This window comes from Daphnia pulex, chromosome 6 (genome assembly GCF_021134715.1).
Source record: "Daphnia pulex isolate KAP4 chromosome 6, ASM2113471v1".
Lineage (NCBI taxonomy): Eukaryota > Metazoa > Arthropoda > Branchiopoda > Diplostraca > Daphniidae > Daphnia > Daphnia pulex.
The window spans coordinates 5,363,144-5,390,592 of NC_060022.1; the positions used below are offsets into that span (position 1 = coordinate 5,363,144).

At 42.6% G+C, this 27,449-nt stretch overlaps 1 protein-coding gene across 4 annotated transcripts; it reads right to left on the reverse strand.

Moving 5' to 3' along the window:
* On the reverse strand, positions 1-25,432 carry LOC124195356. 4 transcript variants are annotated; one of them, XM_046589723.1, is made up of 9 exons: positions 25,119-25,432; positions 24,934-25,023; positions 24,488-24,708; positions 13,376-13,606; positions 3,493-3,670; positions 1,299-1,447; positions 1,116-1,229; positions 792-1,022; positions 1-688 (listed from the first exon to the last, which is right to left on the reverse strand). In XM_046589723.1, the coding sequence occupies exons 3-9, from the start codon at positions 24,596-24,598 to the stop codon at positions 551-553; spliced, it is 1,152 nt and encodes a 383-aa protein (XP_046445679.1). In that variant the 5' UTR covers positions 24,599-24,708; positions 24,934-25,023; positions 25,119-25,432; the 3' UTR covers positions 1-550. The 4 variants fall into 4 exon arrangements, with proteins under 4 accessions (XP_046445679.1, XP_046445678.1, XP_046445681.1 ...); XM_046589722.1 differs by lacking the exons at positions 24,488-24,708; positions 24,934-25,023; positions 25,119-25,432 and adding an exon at positions 22,852-23,017; XM_046589725.1 differs by lacking the exons at positions 24,488-24,708; positions 24,934-25,023; positions 25,119-25,432 and adding an exon at positions 22,878-22,952.
* Positions 25,433-27,449: the final 2,017 nt, after the last annotated feature.

Below are 27,449 nucleotides of genomic sequence, written 5' to 3' on the forward strand. Positions count from 1 at the left end.
TGAATAATATATCTGTATATTGGCGTTGATGATAGGATGTAATATAGACACATAAACACGCACATATTAATTCTCAGCACGACATATATAATAAACATTTATACTCTTCTGTTTTTTTTCTGTTGTTTTATTTTTTTTATTTTTCTGTTGATATTTTTGTAACGGTGTCTTTGCATATTTATCTAGACCTTGCATGACTTATTGATCGACCAGAGCCAATCGAGTTTTGTATCTCTTTCACACGCGAATAAATCGAGTAGGGGAAAAAAACACATCAACAACAAAATTTTGGGCGCGAGGACGCACATCGAATAACATATAGGGTGTGTGTGTGTTGTTTTGTAGAGCTGATTATAGCTAGGGTGCCAGTTACACATATAGAAACATCATCTTTGAGATTATGGTTGTGTTTTGTCAGCAAACATTGACTTGAGTATTGGTAGAATCATGCGATATCCCAATTTAATATGTACATTTACACCGACACGTAATAAAGCTAGATTTTTTGTCTGTTGCTTATTCTTCTTCTTCTTCTCCGAATTTGGTTGCTTCAAATGTAGAAGTAATTTTCGTAATCGTGGTAAGAGGAGGAGCGTGGAATGAGAGCCGTTTCCGATCCGTCCGAAGTTGAACTGGCAGATGAAGAACTCTCACTGGTCGAAATGTCCAGACTCTTACTCCATGGAAGCTACTCAAAACAAGAAACAAATATGCGTTAGTTACGCTATCGACCCGTTGAAATAAAACAAGCCGAGAAGAAGAAGAAGTGAAAAAAAAGAGTATCAAATTACCCTTCGTCTGGCCATTTGGGCGCTGTTGTCGGGATTGCGCTTCAGCACGAAAGAAAAATAGGATTGGGGGCTGGTGGCCATGTTGGCGTTGGGTGCTGATGCCGCTATGCCTGCGCTGTTGTTGGCAATGTTCCCGCAATCAAATCGCGTCTTCCATGCGGTTTGAACATTCAGCGCCAAATCGTCGGGATGTAATTTCCGTTCGTGCTCGTAGCCAGGGATATTACAAACCTGCAACAACAAAAGAATGTTAGAAATGAATTTTAAAAAGATCAAAATCAAAAAAAGGTCGATCTGTACACAATTACGGAAATGAATGTTTACCTCGTAGATGGAAAAGCGTTCGATACGCTCGTTGTTGCTATGACAACGCAGCAAAAGTTCAATCAGATCATCGATGGTAGTCCGCTCCGATATCAGCAAACTTTTGTACTGAGACTGCACATAAGAAAATAGAGTTATAGAAACCCGAGTCATTCTTACGCAAATGTGTTTTATTAAAATTACATTTGGCATGAGGACGCTGTCGTGAACTCGGACGAGTCCGCCTCGTCTCATCTGGATGGAGAATCTCGATCCGCCTCTGGGATAGCAAGCCTGGAGCTCTGCCGGGCAAGCGTCATCATCCAACACCAATAGAGTTCTCACCGGAGCCCCTGCTCAAATCAATAAAGAAGAAAAAGTTAATAAAGAGAAAAATTTGAAATTGAAAACTCTTCATCTCATGCGAATCGATGCGCTCGAAGACGTACAAATGTTCTCTCCTTCGCGCTTATTCTTTTTGACACCGTTATCATCATCTTCTTCCAGCACGACTGGCTTTGAAATCAACACACCCCCCCTTCAACACACATATCCCTCGCCCGTCTCTTAAAAACCGTATAATGTTTCTCGAGGAGACGGCGCGATGGCCGGTTAAGTTTTCCCAGGGTATCGAAATTCAATTGATAGCCGAAGCGGATGAGATAAATGGCCGTCATAGTTATATCTCTCTGACCGACCGACCGACCGAAGACGAAGGTTCGGCCGGCCACTACTACTATAACCATAGAGAATCTGGCCAGGCGTTATATTGCCAGAAAGAGAGAGGAGTGGTTGAGCCACCATACGCGAAAAATATATACGAGTTTCGGATGTACACAATATACATACGTATCTATAAAGTTATAACTCTTGGCGTCAGAAGTAGAAGTGGATGTTGTTTTCTTTTTCCTCAACAGACATTCTTCAACGCTTGTTTCGTATTTAAAAAATGATGGGGATCTTTTTTTACCGTGACTGGATCGTTCTTTTTTTTGAGCCGATCCGACCGTTTTTCTTTCGTTTTCTCTTATTCCTTTTCGTCTTATTACCATCTCGAAAATGATGGAACGCGTGACTGGATACAAGGCGACTGGCGTCGCAAACGTGCGGATGAGCATAAGACTCGCGCGCCAGCCAAACCCCGCTTTGGGCGACGTTTCAATTGCGCATTGTTGGTTTATCTTTCTTGTTGCTTTGGGCCGAACCGTACGAGAGATTTCAAAAGAGTATTGTCTAATCAATTCGCTCTAGGGGGCAGCGACGACCGGCGTCGAAGCCGCTTATTCGTGTAACGAGCGCGCGTGTTCATGTGAAAGAACTTCCCTTTTCCTGTTTCCTTTACATTTTTTTTTTTCAATTGAAATTGCGTGATTTTTCAGGGCCGCCGACTTAGTCATTCGAGAAATCGTCATCTGTTCGGCTCGTTGAACTTGAGGATTTCTTCAATGCCCGACCGAGAGTCAGTCACTTGAATTCGAAGAAAAACCAATAATGAACGACAGGCGGACGGGAAATGCGAAATAACCACAAAATCAGCCGTGGTTATTCGACAGAGCGGCTAATAATTTTCCCCTAGCGTTACAACTGACACGTTTCATTACACAATGTTATTTTCCAAAAAAGTACCATCGATTTATTGATTCCCTGTTTGTTCAAGAAATAACTGCTCAAGAGGGTTGAAATTTTCATGAAAAGATTCGAGTGATAACCATCATCTCGGCGGCGGTTCCCCCAATTTGCATACAAGCTGATGGGACGATTGTTCTGCCCACCTTGCACGCCCTGTTCACGCACGCCGAAATGTCTGCTATTGACAGCACACGACTGGCAGTCGAATAAACTAGTATTGAATTAGAATCTTTTTTTCTCTTTCTCCCAAATCTCTACAGACAGGAGGCAGGTACAGGACATAGCTCATATTGCTCAAAATGCTATTCAGTGATGTCGTGACTGTAAGATTTCCCTCAAAAGATACAAAAGAGAGGCCGAACCTCCCTCACTCCGTGTCGGTAGAGTGTAGTAGTTGGCTGAGAAGAGTGAACGCATATTAGCGAGCCGAGGGAATAGTAGGTGGGGTTGTCGGTTGGAGGAGGAGGTTTCTGTTTTCCCAGTCACTTAACGCGCCATAGACGCCAACCGGCTGTCTGTTTACTTAAAACCGCTCGGGCAAAATAGATACACACACACACACACACGCGCAGAGAAAGCGAGAAAAATTGAAATTTGTACATTCCTCATTGTGTACAGCACAGAGACACTCCACCCCATGCATAAGCAATTCCTTCATAGATCTTATCGATCTGACATGTCTGAGGGCGATCGACCCAACAGGTTCTTTTTTTATTATTATTTTCGGGATTATAATGGATCGAAAATCAAAAAAGTTGTATGTGCGTACCTGATTTGCGTACGCCGACCTCCATGGTGAGGTAGAAGAGTTTGGGATCGCGGTGCTTCATCTTGGCCTTGTTGAGCAGCATCATGATCAACTCCTTGCAGCTCGTCTGGTAGTTGATGACCAACGTCTTGTATTCAATGTCGGGCCGCAGGCATCGGCAGTAGATCTTCACCGTTGTCTACAGAAACAATTTTCGAGAGATATTACAATGAGAGAAAGCGTCCAAACAATTTTCGAAAATGAATGAGTGTAGTACAGCGATTTCTAACATGTCCGCCGATATCGCCTCCGTATTTTCAGAGAGAGTCACTATCTAGCGAGCTAGCGAGAGAGAGAGTTAGTCGATATAACAAGACGAGAAGATGTTATAGAAATAACGGCCCTGGTGTCTATAAGGCAACTCTAGGAGAAAATAACAATTTGGATTCATGTATGTGTGTGACCCCGCTGGGTTCAAGTCTTCTCACAGGCACCTCTGAGTGTACAGGTATATATAGTATACTAGGCTGGCCTTTTTTTTCTGGATGGGGTAGGCTTATACACATGGTAACCATTTGGCTTAGATATATAGACCACCCGGAGTGCGCGACTCGGCTTTTCTAGTGATTATTTTCCAGGTTGCTTACAATTTCTCACAGTAGCTGAGAACACACACACCTATAGCTACGTATATAGTGTACTCCACACACACTTGATACCTACATATAGTCAAAGCAAAATAACACTCTTCCGACTCTCTCCCATGCTTATAAATATTTTTCACTCGACGGCGGCGGTAAAGCACAAACAATAAAGAAATGGAAGAAGAAGAAGAAAAAAACTATCAGCATCTTGTCGGGGGTCGTACAAAAAGTTCATGTGTCATCCGGAAAAAAAGGCGGTGAAAAATGGAGAATTATATTCTTCTTCTTCTTTGAACAACAATTTCACGGTTGACAATATTCAACTTGTGAGCCACAATATAAGCCATATTGGATTGACTCTTGTTGTTACTGGACTTTAATCCAGCAAGAAAAATGAAAAATAAACGGGCCCCTCTACACCATCACGACCCCGGAAATTTCAAACGACACTGACCGACCGGATGGGTCTCGTTGTCAAAGTCAATCCTAGCGTGAACTAGATTTAGTTTTAGTTCTTTTCTTCCAACAACAACAACGTCGCTATTCTAATTCCAGCTGGAAGGGACTTGGTGGGAAACGACTTTGTTCGTTGCGTTCCAAAAAAGAAAAAAATTGTTCTCCGCTTCTTTTCTCATTTGTCGAAATCTTTCACAAGACTGCTGCGGAGAGACGACATTTCCGGACAATAATGAAATCCCGCTGCTTTATCCCTATCGTCGTCATTTGACTCAAAGTTGAGACAGTTGTGACCCAAATTGCGTCACAACAGCCTTGTAGATAATGGCTGTACGAAAAAGAAGAGATTCGGGAACAGAGCCGAAACAACATGGGAACTGTGTCCCGATGAACTCCCGACCACACCTTTCGTTCCCTCTCCTTTTGGGCAGGAAATGCAGTTACGGAAATAAAAAGAGATGATATGGTTTGATGATTGCCTGGGCTCTTTTGTTTCTCTCTCACAAAACCAGCCCCCAGCACGTAGTAGTATCAAACGTATTATATTATACACACTATGCAATTTCCACACGGTTGTAGGCCACCAGCGCGTCTCTGATTCACGTTCAAAAGGTTTCTGGGTCAAATCAAAAGCGGACGGAGTATCTCTGGCCTCCGCCTGCAAAAGATATATGTATGATTTGTGCGCAATTGAATTGTGCAGGGGGTTTTCTTTCGTTCCTCCGCGGCCCGTCGGTTTCGCGTGTCACGCAATTGCAGCCACATGTGAATAATCAAAGGATGATGCTCGTCGTTATGTGCTCAGACACGCAGAACATTAGACGCAGCAGCAGCAGCGCAATTGGTGCATATCCGCACATGATGAGATTACCATCGTGTCACTTCCAGCCGTAAAATTTTAAAAAATAAAAGAAAAAGAAAAGAAAGTTTCGATAAGATATTCGATACTACTGACTACGTTTTCCCGACTGCCTTGTATCGAATTTCCCGATGCATCTGGAGGGGATCGCAAATAGTGTTGAATGTAATGTGGAATTTATTGGACGGGATAAAATGACCAGTGTCGAGTGACTTTGACGAGTGAACAAACAATGGCTTCACCGCAGTGTCGATTACCTCGTGTGATCAGAAAAATGTGGTAGCCGAGCGGCACCTTTGGCCGAAACAACAACCAACACAAAAGATGTTCACCCAGAGGGCGAGAAGCCCTTTCGATAATCAAACACACACAAATTCTCCTCTGACGAGATTATTTATTTATTAGGAGAAAGGGAAGACGAACGAAGAAAGTCACAGCACATAAGAAGATGAAGCACACACAGTTGTTAAAGAGAGAGAGAGAAATTCGTTTCTCGCGCCTTCTACGGGAATCAATTGAGTTGGAAGGTCTATAATCTAAAAGAGCTCATCCCTTTCGGTTCAACGGTAAATCTGTTTTGCCTGGCCTTTTGTTTTGCTCACGGTGCGCACATTCCGCTGTGTGCTGGGCTGCATGAAGGTAATCGTTACGGCGGGCATCGTAATAATCAAAAAGCAAGAAGCAGTCTCACCGGACGCTTGCCGCGCATCACGATACGCTTGTGCACGAAATTATCAAAGGCGTGCAACATGCAGCGCGTCCGACCGGTAAAAGTAGCAACAAATCCCAAACGGCAGCAGCAGCAGCAATATCTACGTTTTTTCACAAAAAAATATGGCTAGTTGTTTTGCTATATATTCTTCTTCAATTCCCGAAGCTTTCGTCCATTCGTCAAGGAGCCAACGCAATAATAATAAATAATAACTGGGCCAATGAGAAACTCGTGTTTCGCCCGCCAGGTATTCCTTCTCTCTCTCCCGCTGCCAAAAGTGTTGTTATCTTCTTTTGTTTCTTTTTTGTTTCTTCCAACATTTCAAATCAAGGTAAATTCAGCATAAACACACACAAAAGAACAACAATGTTCACTTTAGCGAAAATCATCTTTTGCGTGTTGAAACTGTCAAGAAAAAACGGGATCCTTCATGTAAATCGCTTCTTTTTTTTTTAGTCGACTTCCTTTTTAAACGACGTAGAGAGGGGAACGTTCATTAACCTATTCGGTTATACGGCGCACGACCGAGTGACGACCAGACAGGAGGAACCGAAAAAACTAAGTTAAAGGAAGAAGAAGCGAAAAAGAAAATAAGTAAAATAAAAGAGCTCGACGACCTCTGCCCGCCCGCACGACCTTCTGTGCACATACCGTATCTTCCACGCTCATCGGGAGCGTGTGATATGTGCTATTGTTTTTCCCTCCTCCTCCAAGAAGCTAGAGAGAGAGAAGCTCATTGTTTTATTGTGCGGGGAGTATCGAGCGCTGCACGCAATTCGAGCGAAAAAATATAAATCGGGAATAGGGTCGACCCGGTTGTGTGTGTGCTGTGCATCGTCAACGTTTTCGTCTGTTGACGACGACGACGACGACCCAATCTCACCCTCAATTTGTCGCTATAAAAGAGAGCTACTACTACTGCACACACGTTTGCATAGGAAAAAAGAATCGAGTTCACCGAGGCTCGTAAAATTCGTCATCTCCATTATACTCGCATGTGTGTGTGTGTCTGGATAACGGTCGGAAGTGCAATCTTCTCACAATGAATTCGAATTTCCCTTTTTTTTATTCATTTCATTTTTGGTGATCGTCACATTTTTGGTTTTGTTATTCCAACAGCCCACAAAAATGCGCAACGAGGCGCAAAGAATTTTTTCTTATTCTTGAAGAAAAATGAATTATAGTTCGATATCCAATTGACGTTCGATTGTGTGTAGATGACGGAACATGACAATAAAAAAAAAAGAAAAAGGAAGTCGAAGTTAAAGAGAAGAAAAAAAGGTCTCGATTTTCCGCCAGGTTGCCGGAACAGCAGGCGGCGATCAGTTTCCCTCGGCAACAATATACAAGACGGTTAGAGGGGGGAGAGAGAAAACCCTCACGTTAACAATATAAAAGAAGAAGAAGAAGAAGATCCCACTCAACTACAATGGCGTGTCTTTTGAATTCCAGTTAACATTTCGGTGGAAAACAGTTCAAAGTGAGGTGCGGGGGGAAGAAGAAGAAGTAGAAAAAGAAGAAGAAGGTGGGAGGGCAGATGAAAGTCAATTTTTCAAGACTGGAAATAGCTCGCGCGAGCCAGAAGGAGGACCAAAAAAGAGCGGTCTCCTTCTTCTTTATTATTATTGTATTGGATTCCGACCCGACACACACACACCAGGAAATGGATCCTTGTTAGGAAGGCAGAAAATAAAAAAATAAAAAAGTTTCTTTGCAGGACCACAAGAGAAGAGGGGGGGGGGCAGCTAAAAAAGAAGCAGCAGGAGCAGCAGACGTTCTTCTTGTATTCTGACGAGCAGCTGCACAAGCAACAAGAACAAAATAAATATCATAAATCGACTCTCGTATTTTACCCTTATAACCGGAGCAGAAAAAAGGAGCACGTGCCCCGAATTTCCCGTGTGGGTCGCCAGCGAAAAACTTGCATGTCGACAGAGTCAACAAAAGATATACTGAACGTACGTATATATATACCAAATATAATCAACTGGAAAATAGGAATCTCCCAAGACATACACAAACACAAGAGCAAGAGCAACAACAGCAGCAGCAGGAGGCTCATTTTTCTTATCCGCATCTCTACTTTTCTTAATAACCATCATTTCTCTTCCACTCTTGTATCTCGAGAGTTTACTATTATCGCTAGACTGCTGTTCCTGGTTCCTGGGCTCTCTCGTTTGTTTTTCCTGGCTCACAAGTTTCTGGGGGTCTAAACTGGACTACTTTATTTTCGTGTACTTCACCCCAAGACACACACACAGACGAAAATCGTTGAAAGAGATCAGGAGCCCTTGGAAGAACCCACAAGGCTTTTCCGATAAGGCAGCGACAAGCTCGTTAAAACCATGTCGTTAACTTTTATTGTGTCACTTGCGATCTAGAAATTTTTATACACATTTCGCCTCCCTGCCAAGCCATAAGTGAGGACACGGAGCCAGTAGGGTAGGATGGTAGTAGGGCGTCGCCAACAGCCGCTCATAAAACAAAAATCGGCGCCTTCATTTCCTTATAATTGCGACCAGTCGCACAAAGTTTTTACAAGAGAAAAACAAAAAAACATTTGACGGGGTAGATTATTGCAGAGTCAAACTACTTCTGGTTTCGATGTGGAAAAAAAAGAACCTCTCACATTTCTCCTCTGGGGCGCGCAGTTTTAAAAGAAATAAACTGTTGCGATGGCGTAGAGAATCGTAAACGAAAATATGTTTGCGTCTCTTGGCCAAAACATCAGACCGATGCCGACGAGAGAGAAAAAGTTTCTCTCTTCTAGGAGCTTTCTCCGTTTCGGTAAAGATATGTAAGCAGACAAAGAGATTGCACGGAAAGAGAGAGAGGAAGATAAACAACAAACTCGGAATATGTAACCCATGCAAAAGAAGCTATTATACGGCATGGTATAAAATGGGGCCACCAAACTTGCGCAGTTCAAATGAACATGTGTGTTTGTCTCCGTAGAGTTCCTCCACTCTTCTTTTTTTTCTTTTCGGGGTCTGACAACAAATAACTTTACTCGGTAAATCAACTTCACGGTTGGGTTAGGCGACGTGAGGTGGAATGGCACGATGTGTATACAAATTGATTCACAGAAAGAAAAAGAAAAGCCTCGAGGGGAAATCAGCGAAAAACTATTTAGCCGGGCGCGCACATCCGATCCAACAATTGGTGTAAAGTAATTTCGTCGGGTAAATAGCTCCGAAAATGTAAATCATTTCCCCAGCAACGAACTTTCACTCGCATTTTTTTCCTTTTTTCAAAAGCTATTAGCCTCTGCCACCCCGTTACATAAATCGTCGCTCCATTTTCTTTTTTAATTGTTCCGTTTACTTACACACCATGAAATATGCGATACAACAAGTCGGGTTAGATTAAAGCCAAACCAATTCAGGCAGAAAAATAGGAACTCGGCTAGATCATCGGTCTTCCGGTTGCAGCAAACGGTAGATTATAGTAAATATCGACCGGTTCTCCTATTATTCACAATCCCTTTGTGTCACGGGCCTTTTCTTTTCTTCGTAAACGGCACGTAATGAAGCGTAAAAACGTCCGACATAGTTATACTACAGCACACAGACTATTACCTTATGTAGCCCCCTTTCTCGGTTCTAGCTCGCAACCCCCCATCTTATTCAACACTATTTGACAAAAGCATTTAAGTGTTTGTGTAATACGAGCAGAATTTTCGTTTGTGTGTGCTCAAGTGAATTCCAACACCTGGAACTGTATTACAGCTCTCCAAGAAAGGAGTAATAGCTGTTGAAATGCTCTGCAAATATTTGCCCTTTTATTCATTTTCTCCGGGGCGTGTTGTAGATTTTAGAACTGTCCAGGCATCCGATTTCGTTTTCCAATTGTCCCGTCACTCGTTAGAAATTCTCCCCCCTTATTCAACGCTTTGAATAATAATAATAATAGCTCGACATATGCGCAAACACACACGCACTCTCTCTCTCTGGCTGGGCATTTGTCAGGACTGGACATCTTTGTTCAATCTTTTTCTTTTTTGATGATATCAAGAAAAGAGGGAGGAGGAAAAGTGGTAGGTTGATGATACGAACGCAACGGTCGTCTTTTTTCTTTTTTACTTGGGAGGGGACGAGTCGTTACGGCCCGCGGGTAGACGGTTCAAAAAAACGGGAAAGAAACTTGGCGGTTTGGAAAGAAGAAGAAGAAGAAGAAGTTCTTATCTCGACGAAAATTACGACCGAGGAATGTTTGAGTTGCCCCGCGTGTGACGGACTGCCGAAAACAATTGGACAAAGGCTCATTTCGTGAATTGTTGTCGGAGCAATTTCCCCCCCAGCCCTGCCCACGTATAAGGGAGAGAGAAAACGAGACAGCAAAAGTGATTCCGTCCAGTTGCTGCTGTCCCAGTCTTCGCTGTTTATATTGGGACCATGAAACTATTCGACAGTCGACCGCGAAGACTTCATGTTCACTTCATTTCTTTATATCCCCAGTGTCGGCCCTTGAGGCATTCATTTACTACGAAACCCCCTTCTTCTTCTTCCTTCCCCATCCCAATTTTACCATGTCCGACAAAAGGTAAAAAAGGTACAGAAGAAGTAAGAAGAATCGAGGCCTTTTTTTTATTCTTTTCTTCACATCAAATTGTTCCCTGAAACTGCTGGAAGGACGACATCACAAAGAGCAAGTAAGAAAAAAGAACGACATTCCTAGAGCTTTTGATTCTCAACTGTGGTTGCGCTTTTGTGTCTTGACTCCCATAATAATCCGTTCAACTTTGAATGCGTTTTCTTTCCCAGAACGAATAAGATTTTTAGCCTTTTTTCTTAGTTTAAAAAAAAAGTAGGAATATTTTAAACTAATTTGTAATCCCCTTAAAATCTACTCCTCCTTTTTCTCTAATTAGAACCGATGACATCCAATGTCCAGTTTACCCCCTGTGGATCAACAGCTAAAATCTTTTCGTTTTTTTAACTAGAGGCAGCAGCATCCGAGTTCATCCGTCAAGCTCCCAAAAAAGAAATGTGACCCAAGCCGGATGATCCTCCTCACACAGAGAAAAAAGACCAGGAAAAGATTCCATTTACTAGGAAAAAAAAGTATCTCTATTTTTTTAACAAGCATCAAACGAGGGTTGCGTGTTAAAACTTTTTTTCTGTGTAAATACCACCGGATAAGATTTTTTTCCTTTTTTCCTCTCTGAATTTTATTTGATGTAATGAAAAGAAATAGATAAAGAATGAGAGTGCCGGAGGAACAGTGGCAACAGGAAGGCGTGCGGAGTTCTCTGTGTATCTCTCTCTCTCCCGATGAGATATAAAAAGAAAATATTACAACAATAACCCCCCACCCTCAGTGGAAAAAAAAAGATGCGCTTGACCAGTCAAGTGAACAGCCCCTTTGCGTGGCTGTGTGTGAATATTTGTAGCGTCATCGGTACTAGTAGCCATAGCCGAAGAATTTTTCGTGTTTATTTATTAGACGGTTAGAAACTTGTAAACTATTTTAGAAAAGAGTAGGAAGGACCCACTTGGTATCAAAAACCTACTAAAAAAAGAAACTATAAATCCTCGCCGGGAAGGATAAAACGCTTAACCAACATATTCCTCAAGGGCTGTTACGTATATAGTAATGTCCCTGCAGAGAAGAAAAGAAGCGGTTAAGTTGTTATTGTTTCAAAAGAAAAGAAAACAAAAAAGAATTGGGCTGGTGTTGTTGTTGTGGCCTCATATATATTGACGGGACGCAACGTGTCCTTGAAATGAACGCGTGTCACGCCGAGAGAGACTCCTCATTTGCGGCTCCAGGTCAGTGGCGTGCCATAAGGGTCACTCACGACCGAGCTATCAAATTCTCAACTCCAAGAAAAACAAGTTGAAAGAAAAAAATAAGACGACGAAGACGAAGACGACGACGACGCGGGCCGTGACTTTTCATCGGTAGCCAAACGTCGGCGCCTGCAAGGCGGCGTCGTTGCCGGTTGTCAAAGGCGTAACTTTCGCTCTTCGAACTTGACAGTTTAAGGGCAAAAAGTAATAAATAATAAAAGGGGGGCCCGGGTTAAAATGAAGAAGAAGAAGAAGAAGAGAGTAGTCGTCGTAATAACTGGCGACCTCCGATGACGAGCGTGAAAAATAGAAGTTGAGTATATTATTAGCCATGAACTCTTTTTTTCTTTCTTTCTATAGCCCGTGCGCGCGATTTTGCACGGCGATTGGTTTTCTTTTTCTGCTGGAAACAAATGAACCATCGAAATAAAAAAAATAAAAAAAAGTAAAAAGGCCGCAATCATTTGAGTCTCAGTTCACGGGGAGACTGAAATGGAGCTATTAACCCGCGACGTGGTGATTCAAGTCCCCGCGTTCGTGATTTGTTATCCAGTTCTTTCTTTTATTGCAGACCCCTTTTTTTTTATTTTAGCCTTGGTGCTGCCTTTAGAGAGTGCACATCATCACTTTCGCCATTGTGTTTCAGTTATTTTTTTGCAACCCATTCAAGCAAGGACGTCGACACGATCCCTTTAATTTTTTTAAAAGGTTTTTACCTAGCTGCTATTTTGGCCAGCTGTTGGGCGAGTGATCAAAAAAATACCCGGTGAAACACAGTCTGAATTAAGAAACATTTGCCTAATAATTCCAGAAATAGAGAGAAAACCTTCCGAGGTAGAAATGTCCGGGCATGGCGAAATTGCATTTGTTATTTTCATGGGCAAAGGGGGTACCTACCACTAAATTACTATACAACTGATTTAATCTGGCTCCTGATTAGATGGGCTACTTTATACGCATTTCCTCTCTCTCTCTCTACGTTATACTGTTGTTGCTTTTACGACTTGGAAAAAAAAGGGCCAATGAAATCATCCGTTTAAAAGGCAAAGAAATAATTTTTAGAGTGTGTGTGTCGCCCCACTGCAAGTTCCCCCCTGGGGTTGCGATGAAAAGATGAATTGATTAGGTTAAGGTTCTTCTTCACATTATTATTTTTACCTTCGCACAAGAACAGAGAGAGGAAGAAGTTTCGTATAATTACCGCCGAGTTCCAACTGGTTTAATGAAGCGAATGATGGTATTTATATACTAATGGGAGGACTCGTCCTTTTTTTTCTTTTTCCAACCAGAAAAATAAAGGAGAGAAAAAAAGATTTCTTGGGTCTTAGACTATATTATGACTATATAGAGAGAGAGGAGCGCCGAGTCTTATAATAAAAATAATTCCGGCCGCGATTAAAAGAAGGAGATAAGGAACGGCGTGCTGCTGGTTTTTACGTACCATCGGCGACGGCGGATGCTGGGGCAGATTGTGAGACGACTCGTTCAAACTGGTGTAGGACGAGGAGCGGCTGGAGAGCGGATCCTGGTTGCTCAACGAGCTGCAGCTCATCGTCGAATTGAGGCTGAGCGTGTCGCTCCGGCCTCCGCTGCCAACACCACCTCCTCCTCCTCCTGCGTGATGGCTCATCATCGAGCTCCGGTAGGGGCTCAGGTGAACGTGCTTCAACATCTGCAAAATAACAACAACGCCAATAAATGGCACAAAAGCATTAGTCATCTGTGCAGCAACAAGAAATGGTTGTTTCTTTTTTTTCAACAAAGTTATTCGGCACAGAAAGAAAAGATTTTTTTGATTGAGCAAGGCCGTCTGCCAGAAGAAAATTGAGTGTATAATGCTCCTTTCATGTGTTGGTGTTGTTGTCGAGTGTGGGGGAGAAGAAGAAGAAGGGGCCGTGATGGCGTCCGACCCCGTGACACCCAGCCCAACTGTGTTCCATCCTTAACCTTTGACCAGTAGCGCAGCAGCAGCAGCGTCAAGTAAAAGCAAGTAAGAGACTCTCTCTCTTTCGGGAGGATGTGTACTAGCAGTGGCATCGCTATATCTTGACGCTATGATTGCGCTCAACCGTAGCCTCGAGCCAATTTTTGATTATGACCAAGAAAAAAAAATAACCAAAATAACAAAAATCTACTTTTTTTGTTTTTCTGTGTTGGGTAAGGAGTAGACACTAACCCGAGCCGCTTATTACACACGCACCAGCAAACACTGTGGGGTGGACTTCCGGTCCAGAGGCGATTTCGGAGGACGAATCATCAGCAAACCACAAAGAAAAAAAAACCTGGGCCTTCCTACTCCTCCGCTGTTATTTCAGTAGTTGTGTTAACTATCACGCTGTTTCATCCCATTGGTTGCTTGCACACACATCTCTTGTAAAGCAACTAATTGGGCCCCCAGATGATGACCTTTCCAAGGCTCTTTTTGTTTTTTAAAAAGAAAAAATGGGAGCTCCGAAAATTGGATGAGGGGAGGAAGAAGAAGAAGAACCGTGCCGACTATACCACCGACGCTTGTTAAATTCGTCTTAACAGTGGAATAATAGGGTTTTTTTCTTTTTCGAAAGTGTTTCGGATGCAACACACACACAACTCCCCCTCCCTACCTACTTATCGCCTTCACGGCTCCTGCAGGAGTGAAACAAAGAATCGGTCGACTCGTGTTCCAATTGGATTCGCTTCTGTCTCGGTGGCAGAAGAAAGTTTTCCTCTCTTTCTGCTTCATTTGATTCGAAATTGTTTTTTTTTTACTCTGACAAAAATTGTAAACTTTACCCCCGACAACGGCCAATACAATGCAATGCAGACGACGGGAGTTTATAGTTGTGACACGACAATAACAGCAACGATTGTGGGCATTGTGTTGTGTGTTTGGAAATGTTTTGACGGGCTTGTTTGTTTCCTCCTTTTTTCTCATGTCACAATAGACAAAACTGTTTAGGAGAGAGAGAGAGTCCAAAAAAACGGCTGTTGTTTCCCTTCGTGACGCGTCACTCATCAACTTTGATAGCCACCCACTTCCTTTCTGACTTTGTTAAAGACAATCTCACTTCTTTTTTTCGGGGGCTAGACCAATAAAGGTCATCCTCCCATTCAGATATCAACGAAAAAGAATAGACAAAATAAGATAATTTCGGATGCGCATATTGTTGTTGAATAAAAATGCGTTGCTCTCCCCCAAAAGATTTCGCCTGTTTTTATCATTCCTTCTGTCATCCTGTCGGCTCTTATCCAGCCCCAACAGTCCCTCCCCTCTTCTCTCTCTCCGGATGCGGGCGTCTCTAAAGGAGAGGATGAACGTTAGGAGCTACCAGCTAGAGATGCACATTGGCAGCTTTATCGGACAGGAACATGTGTTAGGCGTTAACACTGCGGCGTTGAAAAACTGACATCCAAGACCTTCCGGTTTGACATTTTTTTTTCTCCTTAACGACGACCCTCTTGACAGACTTGTTTTTTTCCCCATCGTTTTTTAATATTTCCTCTTTAAGTATAGGCGAACCCACGTGCGATCTTCTTCCTTCCCCCCACCGTTTTGTTGACAATCTGCTCCTCGTATGCGATTGAGTTACGAGCCGATGAGCGGGACGTGCGCCGCCAAAGCCAAAAAAATGTTGTTTTCCGAATGTTTTGTTGGGTGTATAATATAGAACGGACTGCTGCTGCTCGGCACGGGACCGTTCACAAAAAAACTCGTCTGGTGATATTGGGCCGATTTCACCCAACCCCAAAAGACCCCACCCTATTTTGTTATTGTTTACCATTTCGAGCTTTCCCTCCCGATTTCCAACTTTTTGAATGATGGACGAGAGTCAATCGTTCAGCGCTCTCACTTTTCTGCGCGATGACAAACGAGAAAACCCTCGAACTAATCGACGTCGAAAGGGGAAAAAAAAATAAGTCGCCAGACAAGTAGACAGGTTCAAATAAAGGCTGCACACAAAAAGTCGAGCGCCGAGGCTTTCGTTTTTTTCCCCTTTTGTTTACACAAGACGTTTGGGCTTTTAAAACGAAAGAGAGAGTTTTGCGGCAGAAAAAAAAGTCACGTTCGTTTTTTTTCTTTTAACGAAACCCCCCAAATAACAACCCCATCGAGCAACATGCATATAATGTAGCCGCTTCATGCTGTTCCGATCGAGGGTCAAGTAACTCAAACCCACCCCATGGAAACCTCTTCGTGATTATTTAACCGACAGCAGCTGACCAGCGACCAGTTCGTAACTAAGAACAGGTCCCTTTTTTCTTTCTTTCTCTATGGAAAAAGGTCGAATATGTACTCTCAAATTGCACTGGAGCCAGCCGAGCCCAGAGGGGGGTAAAAAAAGGGGGGCTAGAGAACCTTATTCCTTTAGTTGATTGTGATGTAACAATGTCCATCCACTCGAGGCGTTGTTGTTGCTCCCCGCAACATTTAAATGGCTCCCTCAAGAAATGACCTTAAAAATAAGTGAAGACCTTTAACAAAAAAAGAAAAAAGAAGCGAAAAATTTCAGATCGAAATGAGTTGTCATAAAACATTGAAGGGCGATCCGTTTCCGCGTTGGAAAACGCGCATCCACAACAACCTTGCGCTCGATTCCTTTTTTTCCTTTTTAAGACATCAATTCGTTCTAATTCTCACGCGAATTGCGGTTTGAATCTTATCTTGCAACCGCAAAAAGTGTTTGGGAGAGCTCTGGACGTGTGATGATGGTCACTTTTCCCTGTTGTTGTACAATTTCTACTCGAGTCGGTGTGAGTTTGGGGATGGAATCAAAAAGAAGAGGAGGAGGATCTTCTTTCAACCGCATTCGGTACTCGGCTGTGTCAATGTCACTGAAAGAGGTATAATACACACAATATTCCAAAAAGTGGTGGGTGGCAAAGGGATCGTCGAAAACGAGGGAGCTGACCGGGTTTGTCTCGGTTCCGCTGAGATGATTCCGAAAAGGCAAAGAAGAAAAAAAAAGACATTCCATTTTTTTTTTTCGGTGGGGGCGACTTTCTCATGATGTTCCTCATCATGACATGTGCATAGACACACCCCCCAAAAAACATATGCTGCTGCACCCCCCTTCTCTCTCTCTCCCCCATCAAAAGACAAAAGGGAAAAAGAAAAAACGGGATAGGTTAGGGGCTTCGTAATGTGTGACGAGGACATCGTCCATTCCCACGGAGAGCAGGTTCCTCCACAACAACCTGCACCACCGCGCCCTGATCAAAGCCGTATCGTGTTGTTTTTCTCCTACCAAGGCCTCACGCGATTCGAGTCCGATTGTTATCCAATTTTAAAAAGCATGTCCGAAACATGTGTTTATCGGTTATTGAAGTCGATCGAAGTTTTCAAACAAAAGAATAGCCAGCAGTAATAATAACACGCATTCATATTATTACTTTTTTTGCTCCTATTTAATATAAATGGTGGGTTCACACTATTCTTCCGGAGCAGCCATCAACTGAGACAGGGAGGCTCAATACCAGATGGTCCGGAAGGAGGTACATCACGGATGGATGATTTTTTTTTTTCTGGGTCTGTCTGTGTGTACAAGTACAAGTCCATAAAGAGAATCCAGCAGAGCAAAAAAATAAAAAAAGAGTTTTTTTTCAGAGGGGATGAGAACGGAAGTTAAATGGCTGGATGGCTGAGTTTTCCAAGGAAATGGAACGATCCCACGGACACAAAAAGTTTCCCTCTTTTTCGACTTTTCTCTCTCTCGCTCACTACATGGGGGAAACCGGACCTGCCAAGGCACTTGCAACCCTTAAAGAAAGAAAATCAAAATATAAAACACCACACGCCACGGTTTTTTCTTCAAAATCCCATAAACGAGCTGGTGGTAGAAATATGACCGACGACTCCCAAACGACAACTAACACGACGAAAATGAGACAAGGACAATTTTTCACACACACACACGAACACAATTGCAACGTGATAGAGCCACCACCACTACCACCACGGACGCTACTTGGGCTTTGCTCCTGTCGGGAGTTGTACTTGCTACGAATTGCACGGCACTCTGAACGTATCATGACGATTTGTAATTATCCAATCGGAATTTAATAGCTCACATCCTCAGAGACTCATTAAACATGATGAAAGGGAGAGAGAAACCTTTGATCCATCGCTCATCTGAGAGAGTAGAGTTGCGTTGCCCCATCGACTCGTTTCGACATGGAACGCAAGCAACTACATGCGCATCGTCAATTTGGCACGAGTACAAACTTAACCGAAATGTTACATCCGAATCGACAAGGTCGTTTGCCTGGCTAACTTTCTTCCATCACATTTTGACTCGTCTTTCTTCTTTCTTTCTTTGGGCGACGATAAATAACACGCGCAGATTCTCGTCAAATGCTCCGAACGTCATGAAAAGCAATATGATGAATCTTTCCGCTGGCAATTGGGAATCGTAGCAATAGCTGCGATTAAAAACGACGGTTTCTTTAGCGGGTAAAGGTGCGAGCGAGCCTGTTGGGCAACATGTAGCGCGTGGGTGCCGCCGCCGCCGCCGCTTTTATATGTTGCGACATTACCAGGAAACGACTATGACGACGTCGGTGACCAAGACTCACGCTGCAAACAACACTTTAAACTCCCGACTCCTTTGTTTTTTGTTTTCTTCAAATAGCCATCGATGACGCCGAGCGTTAGTCACACGACCGAACAATTCAAAACCGCAAGGGAACAAAAAAAAATCACGCAGGGGACATATTTTTGTGACCGGACATCACCGACATGTCGTTAAAACGGATGAAGAATTTGACATTTCAAAGACAAAAAAAAAATAAAATAAAAAAAGACAATAAAATTATTTTTACCTTTGGAGAGCCTTTCAATCCGAAATAAATAAAATAAAAACAATTGTCCAAATGGTCTCGATAACACAAAAAAGTTACTTTTCCACTCCAATAAAATTCAGTTGAAAAAACAAAAATGTTCAGTCACACGGTTTGCACTTTAAATAGTGTTTGGTCACAAAACGAGATCCAGCGGAATCATTCAAAAAGCGCTCAGTTAGCGGCAGTGTCGACTAGCGTAAAAGAATTCGATACGCTTTTCGAGCAGCAGACGACGACAGACGAGCGTGAGATTGGGTAGAACCTTTCGGTAGCGTGGCTTGCCAGCGACTGACTGGCGAACGGAAAGGAAACCGGGGCCTATTCAACTTCGCCCGTGTCCCAATGGCCGACCCATGGAAAATCTAAAAGAGAAGTGGGTGTGTGTTGTATAGCAGCAGCAGCGGCAGCACCCCCCTTGCTTCTTTTTTTCTTTTAAAAGGCTCCTGGTATATAGTAGTACTACTAATGTTTAGCCTAGAGCATCATTTCTCACAAAAACTACGTAGTTATTCTTTTGTTTGTTAAATTTCGCTCCCCCACCATTTAAAAGTGTGCTGGATGGACGGCCGGAGAAACCCATATCTGGGTAAAATGTACCTGCTACTGGATCCTCTTATGACGTAGATTTCCGACAGGACGCGCACACAAACACACACACACAAGAAATGGAGAAAAAGAAGAGCATTTACCCCAGAAAAAAGAAGAGCTCGTCCACGGAATAACAATAAAGTCATAAAAAAAAAAATACGGCCGGCTCTTGTCCAACACTCACATCTTCATTATGCAAATAAGCCCGTAGGTTTTTCTATACATCATCATCGGTAAAAAAAAAACCGCGCTAGTCTAGCCTAATTGAAACGACCGCTTTGGTACACAGTATAATGATGATGGCCTCTTTCCCAGTTGCAGATTCCAACCCGTTCTCTCTCGACAGATCATTTCAAACGTGTCACAAAAATTCTCAACATTCCATTTTTCTTTTGTGTTTGTTTCACAGTCGTCTAATTCGTGTGAAAAAACAGACGACGGTGTGATGATGGCGATGATGGCGACTCTATATTATAACCTACACTTTATAGTATGTGCATAGGGGGGAGGAGGTTGGGTGTGCTGAGGAATGCGGCAATGAGGTCGGCAAAGGTGAGTGATTATTAGAATAATGACACGACGCGACCGAAACGCAGGCGACGCGACTATTTCTCTCTCCGCACCTCTCGCCACCAGCGCACGGGACGGTTGTTGTTGTTTCTCCCTCTCCTGCGTGTAAAGCTTTTTCGGTTCGGCGGCACCTGTGCTCATCGCGGTACCTCTCGATTTGATTGCTGCCTTTTTTTTTCTTCTTCTTCTTCCCTTTATATACGACCACGGGCTATGAAACACTCTCTCGATGGCTGACAGCAAAACAGGAAAAGGAAGGTTAAAATAAAAAAAAAGGGGACCGGTCCTTCGGTATAGGAACTTTGTGTTGTTGGGCTTTAAATTTTTTTTTTTTCTTTTTAAAAGGCAAAAACAGAAATTATTATGGCCTCCAGGCTGTTGTTGTAGGGGGGGGGAAAGAGAACAATCAGCTGTTAATTCGGTTGCGGGGTCTTAAAAAGTCAAGAAGAAAGAAAGAAAGAAAAAATCGGCGATCGGTTATGCATTTTTGCGGTTCCAACAGTCGCTGATGTCATTCAAGAACACGGAACCACAAGGGCCAATGTTTAACACACTTTGTCGGGTTCTCGATTTCGTTAGTGTCCAGGAAAAGAACAAAAAAAATGAATTTTCTCGATAGGCATCCCGGAATCGTTGAGTATTCAATTGCCAATAACCAGTCGGCCATCAATCCTTGAAGGATACAACAACCAGAAAACATGTAAATCTTAACTGGTATTATATACGAATATACTGAATCGATTAGCGGTGGTTCTCTCATGGCTTTGTCTTGTCCCTACGGATACGTTTGATTGACTGCAGCTTATTTTTCTTCTCTTCCTGTTGTTTTGGGATATTTTTACCTTTTCTTGTTTTGTTTTGTTGTTTCTTATTGTTCCTGGCTGTTGTTGCGTTACGGTCCGCCGTATCCCGCCACCCGTTATGCAAATCAGATTGCATGCCGGTAAGCTGCTGTTCCCCTCAAAACCATAGGCTACGAGAACGAAACCCCCCAAAAAAGTGAAGGAAACCAACTGAGCCAAAAGACAAAAGGAGAACTTTACCAGACGGCGATACACAAGTGACGCGCGGGCGTTTCTCGTCCATCACGTCAAGGAAAATCCTTTCAAACATTTCTTTAATTTTTATTTTTTATTTCTACCCCAAAGTCTGAGAATTGACTGTCGCATCGTTCATTGTGTTTCTGCTAAAATTGTGTGACTGTGTGAGAGAAAAACAAGGAGCCGATATAATTTTACACAAAACATCATCTCGAGAGCCTCTCTGTTTCAATGATTCTTGGAAATAAACTCGTCAAAAATCTGTTTACGTTATTATTACAAGTTCCATTTTTTTGTTTCAAGTGCACTGCGCAAGTCGCCCCCCACCGAAAATACATTAAGCGCAATATATATATACACCACACAAGTTTCGAGTTACGGGCTTTTGAGTTTTCGGGCTGTTTTGGGTCAACACCGAAATGTTGATCCAAAGAAGACACAAATTCTGCTTCGTGAAAATTCGGTTTTTCGGCCAGCTCAGACAGCTGTTTGCTACACTCCACAAATCCCTTAAGTTATGCTCGTACGCGTCACAAGTTATTACAGTCCGCGTATTGAATTTGAATTTATTGTAGCTACTGTAGAAATATTTAGCCGCCCGTATAACACTGCGTCAGGAAGACTTAGAAGAGTTATTTTTCTCTCCAAAAAAGGGGAGAAAAAATACCCTCCCATTTCTTTTTTTTTCCACAGTATTGTGTAGACTGATTTGTATGAAAAATAATCGGCTTATCAATTCTTTTTAGATTTTCAACCCCTCCACTTCAGCCAGAAGAAGAAAAAAACTACTGCAACCCTAACCTACGAGTTTTATTGATTCTACCAAAGAAAATACGCAGAGGAAAGAAAGTATGGCGCGCGATACCGAAAACGATACGGTACGTACGGCCGACAGCCCTTATATCCAGTGTTTGTCGCAGGATGGACAGTCGTGTGTCTCTTAAGAGCTGCAATAAAGGGGAGCGACTAACCGAATAAAGGAAAGGACTCTATAGCCCATAGCAAACGTAATAACACACTCAAGTAAGAAGAATCGTCAAGTTCAGAAGAAGAAATAATATGGCCGCGAGATATCTGGCTAGTCAAGTAGGCACGTGGTTAAGCGTCCATCCGGAGAGGGACGTCCAAAGGAAATGGAAAAGCGGTCGAATATAGAAGAAGAAGAAATACAAACGATTATACCAACATGGGACTTGTGCTGCAATGCCCAAAAAGAAGCAGCACGCTTTTTTTTATTCTTATTTTTAACCAAAAAGGAAAACCGAGTTCATCCGCACAGGTCACGGCACACGCAACGTTAATACAACACGAGACTAAGAAAAATAGCTGACCGTTCATTATTACCCGAAAAAAATTCTACGACATCCGGACGGGGGGCGAAAGAAGAAGAAGAACAAACTTTTTTTGTTTCTTGTACGCGCTCACGTGCCCACACGTCACTTACATGCACTAAGTTGACTCAAAAAGATTTTTCCTACCGAAATCGGCCAAGGAAGGAGCAGGCGCGCACACACAACAGGAAGCGAAATTAACAAGAAAATACGGGCCACCATGTCGGCCGGCGGACAGACACCCCGAAAGAGTCGAAACCCACAAGAGAACGAAACATTGAGAGAAACATATGAGTAATGAAGCGATTCCGGTCCCCGGACTTGTATATAAGCTGACTTGTACACACACTCACATATGGAGAAGACTCAGACAAATAAATCACATCACCCAACAACAAAAAAAGTTATTTTTGGACGGCTACCACTTAGTCTAACGTAGACAATGTTAGAAGCCAGCCCAAATAGAAAAGAAATACAGAGCTAAAGTATTTCTACTCTCCGAGGACTGCTGTTTTGTAGAAATTAAAGTGCTAAATCGCAGTAAATACAAACAAGAAGTAGTACGATACCATTATGGAGATCCACTGGGACGTACCGGAATGACGAGAGAGAGAGAAAACCCAGTCTAGTGTCGCCGGTTCAACGCGCCGACAGATTATTGAAAGTAAAATCGCCTGTCTATGGTAAGGTGCAGACGAATGCGTGGGTGCCATTCAGGCGACTAATAATGAAACGACAATAGCCAAAAAAGTGTTTCGAACCTACTGAGCAAATATTGAACCTTCTCCTTTAAAAGGGGGGAGAGGTGAGCAGCAAAGGAGAAAAAGAAAAAAAAAAAAAAGGTGTTTCTTCGATGATCACACCGATGCCTATCCGGCGGGGCATATCATCGTCTGTAGTTCTCTGTTGCTGTTGTCAAAGGGCTATGTGGCTCTTCCTCTTCATTCTTTTCTTTTTCTACTTTACTTTTTCCTTTTCTTTTTTAACTTATTTACTTACTATGTGGAGGAGGGAAAGAGTCTACTACTACACACTTTGTGCACGGTTTGAATAGATTCTCGGTCTGGTGAGCCGTAAAAATAGCAATGTCATGAGGGTCCGGCGACTAGGAAACGCAGGATTTATTGCTCCCTATTGACAAGGATAACAGCTACTGCCCACATTCCTCTCGTTCAACACTCACACAATCATCACAGAATATAACCGTTTAGTACCCCCTTGCCACACAATATAACAAATACGTTTTTTTCTCGTTGCATTCTCTACTGTAGGAATCGATATGTGTAATGTGCGGGGGCACGGTCGGGTGATTGTCGAAGGCCTCCATTTGATTTAGAGTGGAGTAGCCATCGATCCAAGGATTCGGAATCTGATTAGACGGAGGAATAAGTAATGATGACTCGAGACGGATATTATTCTATTGACTAGGGTTTGAAGGGAAACAGCTGCACACGAAGGTTTGCCAGAAGGATCTCTCGAGTTTATATATGTGGACGTCGGGAGACAAAGAGCGAAAAAGGGGTTTGTGAGCTGCTGGGAGAGCCGATAGACCTTCGACTAATTGATTTCCCGACTCTCGTATATATCGACGGAATAGACACACACAAAGGCTGGAGAGATACACCGCAGACTCGGCGACCGTGGAAACCGCACGCCTTGAATTGACAGGAAGCACGCAGGGCCCATTCAGATTTCAAGATTTCTTGTCCTCCCTCTCCCTTCCAGTTCCGCCAATATAACCACCATAGGCTCTTGGCGGAAAAGCATCAGCCCTGAAATTGATTTAGCTGTTTGACCCGTGGAGAAACGACTCTAATGTATGGAAAAACGAGAACGGCTCAGCAGCAGAGACGAATGTCTTATGAGGCGGTATAAATCACACGGACAACAACATCAGTTAAGTGGAGTCTATACGTATAATAACCAGAAAGTGCCGGTGTGGCGGCAAGACTTGTGGGAAAAATTGTTGCAAGTTGCACTTGCTTCAAGTGTGTCAATCAAATATTTCTGAATTCGATTGTGTACAAAAACAGGCCTGATCTGTAGTAACACACGTGAGCTATTTAATAAACCCTGACTGAGAAAAACAAAAACAGCGAGAGAAAACAGTTTCAGCCAACTGCATGGCCCAGGAATAATCGTATTCCGTGATCCGCAACGATTTATAATAAACGGAGAAAAAGAATAGAGATGAATTTGTCCTACCTTTAAGCCTGAGAAATACGGCCAGGCATCCACAAGTGTTGCTCCATCCACAGAAAGTTGAATCCACCAGGAGGAATAGGTAAAAGGGAGTCCTCGTGAATACACCCACATTCACATGGGCGTACACGAGGACATTTAAAGGAAGGGGGATTGAAGAGATCCTTAACTCGGTCGACACTGGAACTCTGGAAGTTCCTCCAATTAAACGGGATGCTGTTTATCTAGATAAAAAATTTCAACAATGGGTTACGAAAAAAAAAATTTAGAGAAACAATCAACAACAAGCAAAGAAAAGTTGAAAATAAAACCAGGATATATCCTAATTTTTAATAAACAGGAGAATTGAAGGCTACCATGTATGTAATACACTGCATTTATGCAAGTCATGCATCATACAAAATCTGGCAGGTTACATGCAGGGTAAACAAAGCAACGAAAATTATTACCTAAGCGATGATACTCAGATGGTTGCTGATGACAGGAGGTCCAGCACAAGCAAAACTTTGGTGTTACGATGGCTAGCTCAGGTCTCAAATCTGCACAGAGGAAAAGGTTACATGTAGTGCAAACAAACTGCCATGCATCAACAAGGGAATAAATAATGTTAGTCAAGAAGTAACAATTCACAAACTTAGACAAGTTTAACTCTTCTATTTCAGCTCACAGTCATTCCATTTTTTTTTCACTATGTAACCTGCCATCAAACAGCATGGGGTGGAGAGCATGACTGATGATGACGTCATCGTCATGGAAAGTTGACATGACGAAGACCACATTTTTGTCCTTTTATTTTCGTGCATCACGTCCCAAAAAGTGTTTTTGTCATTTTATTTTCGTACATCACGTCCAAAACAGTGATCGTTCCGTTTTTCTTAGAAATCTGCTCCTTTTCGACACTTGCAAACGACAAAGAAAGCAGACGACGCTAATCTTCTAATTAGCAATGCTTTAAGCTATCGATTAGAATATCAATCGACCCTTAATCCAAATCGCACAAAAACAATAAAAGCGGTGTGATTGCCAGCGCTTAACATCCATTAAACGGATCGGGATTATTGCACATCAAATTGTTCGTCTCAACAAATTTGATTTAGCCTACCACCCCAGACAAAATAAAAGAAATTGTTTGCACGACACCCGCAAATAGACCGAAAAACCCGCCCTAATAACACCCTTCAGGACCCTCTTGGAAGCCCAAGAGGGAATAAGCATATAATAAGCATAAGTACGATATATATTTGTAAAACTGTTTTCCTCTAGTGTCAATAAAAATGCGGGGTGCGATATAATAGTAGGACATGTCTCCCACACACACACAGACGAGTGCGGGGAGTGTCAGTTATATGGCACGAATCTTGGCCTAAATATTCGCACAAAATGTTTCTTTATTTTGTCATTATCCGGCGCAAGATAAGCACCACACATTATAATAAAAATACAAAACAACAGCGCAGATATAGCATTTTTGGTTACCTATTTTGTTGGACGAAAAACTGGGTCAACATGTGTAGGCATTTAACTCAACTGGGAAAATTCAATTACCGGAAGTCAAATCACCATGGAAATTGTTTTCTGGGATGGCAAGGTCGAATTATTAATGACGGCACATATATATACACACGTCCGGTGTGATGACGTAGTACATCCAATCATAAATTTCCTTTTTTAAAAAAAGACCTGCAGAATCTGCTGAATTTTTCTCTTTTCCTGCGCGGAGAGAGAGAGAGAGCGGATGAGAATAACGGAGCGGAAATGCTGAGTACACATCCACCACGCACCCATGCAAATAAGAGGGAGACAATAAGATGTATCTACATAGCGGGAATAAAAAAAAAGAAAAAAGGGTTGGGTCTGTGTCTAAAAATCTATTGCCAGTTCCTTTTTTTTTTCTCTTGAAGCCTTACACATATTATTTGTTTTTTTGAAAAAATATTTTTTATTTTATCATTTCTCCCTCTGTGGGTGTGGGTTGGAAAGTCCCAAGGATTTGACGCCCCTTCCTTCGGCTTCCTCGGTCGCCTATCGTATTGTTCGACTGGAGAGGGAAAAATGAAACCTTTTATTGCGTTTGGAAAAATACCGAAAATTCACGGGAGTGAATTCCATTTTTCAAACTTTAGACTCGTGTGTTCTAGACTTGTGTGTCCCGTAATCTGAGATATATAGAAACCAAATGATGGGGGGGAAACCCAAAATGGGATGGATGGAGCTGACAAATTGTACGATCGGAAATTAGAAATTGACTTTGAGTGAGGAAGAGCGGCGCTGCCCCCTCCGAAAAGGGGGGACGAATTGTGTGGGAGGAAGAAGAATATTATTGCTGCTATATCTCTGCGAGAGCGGACACCACACCCTAACGTCACGTGACCGGTAGATAAACTCCAAATGACTCATCTAATCCGCGCGTCAAAATTTAGTTGTACTACGCCTTTTATTTTTATTTAAAAAAAAAAAAAAACATTTGAATTTTTCATCGCACAGTTTTGACTTTTTAAAAGTCTGCGCTGTTAAGTATAGATGGTGGGTACCTTCTCATTATGTGTGACACCACCGGAATGCAAGAGCGTCTGCACGTGAGTGAAAAAATCACGCCCGATCGTATAATACTGTTATGAATGCAAAAGGTTACATCTACAGCAGTCAACGGTATGAGGCGCCGGGTTATTTCATAGTCATAGTTGGCGCGACCTTTTGAAAAAATAAAAGGTCGTCCGCAGCTCAGTGTCGAAGATGCCGTTTCTTTTGTTTATCATAATCTGTTTTGGCTAAAGGGCAATTTGAATACGGAATAAAAAACAAGACGGAAAAAAAACCCCGCATATAGCTGTAGTGTATATTAGTTTTTTGACTCTTGTTACTGGTTGTTGTTGTCAATCTGACCGGAATTGGAACAGAGGGGGGGTTTTCTCCCTTGTGTGTAAATCGATTACAGCGTCTAGCACAGGACTGGCCGTGCGTAGGA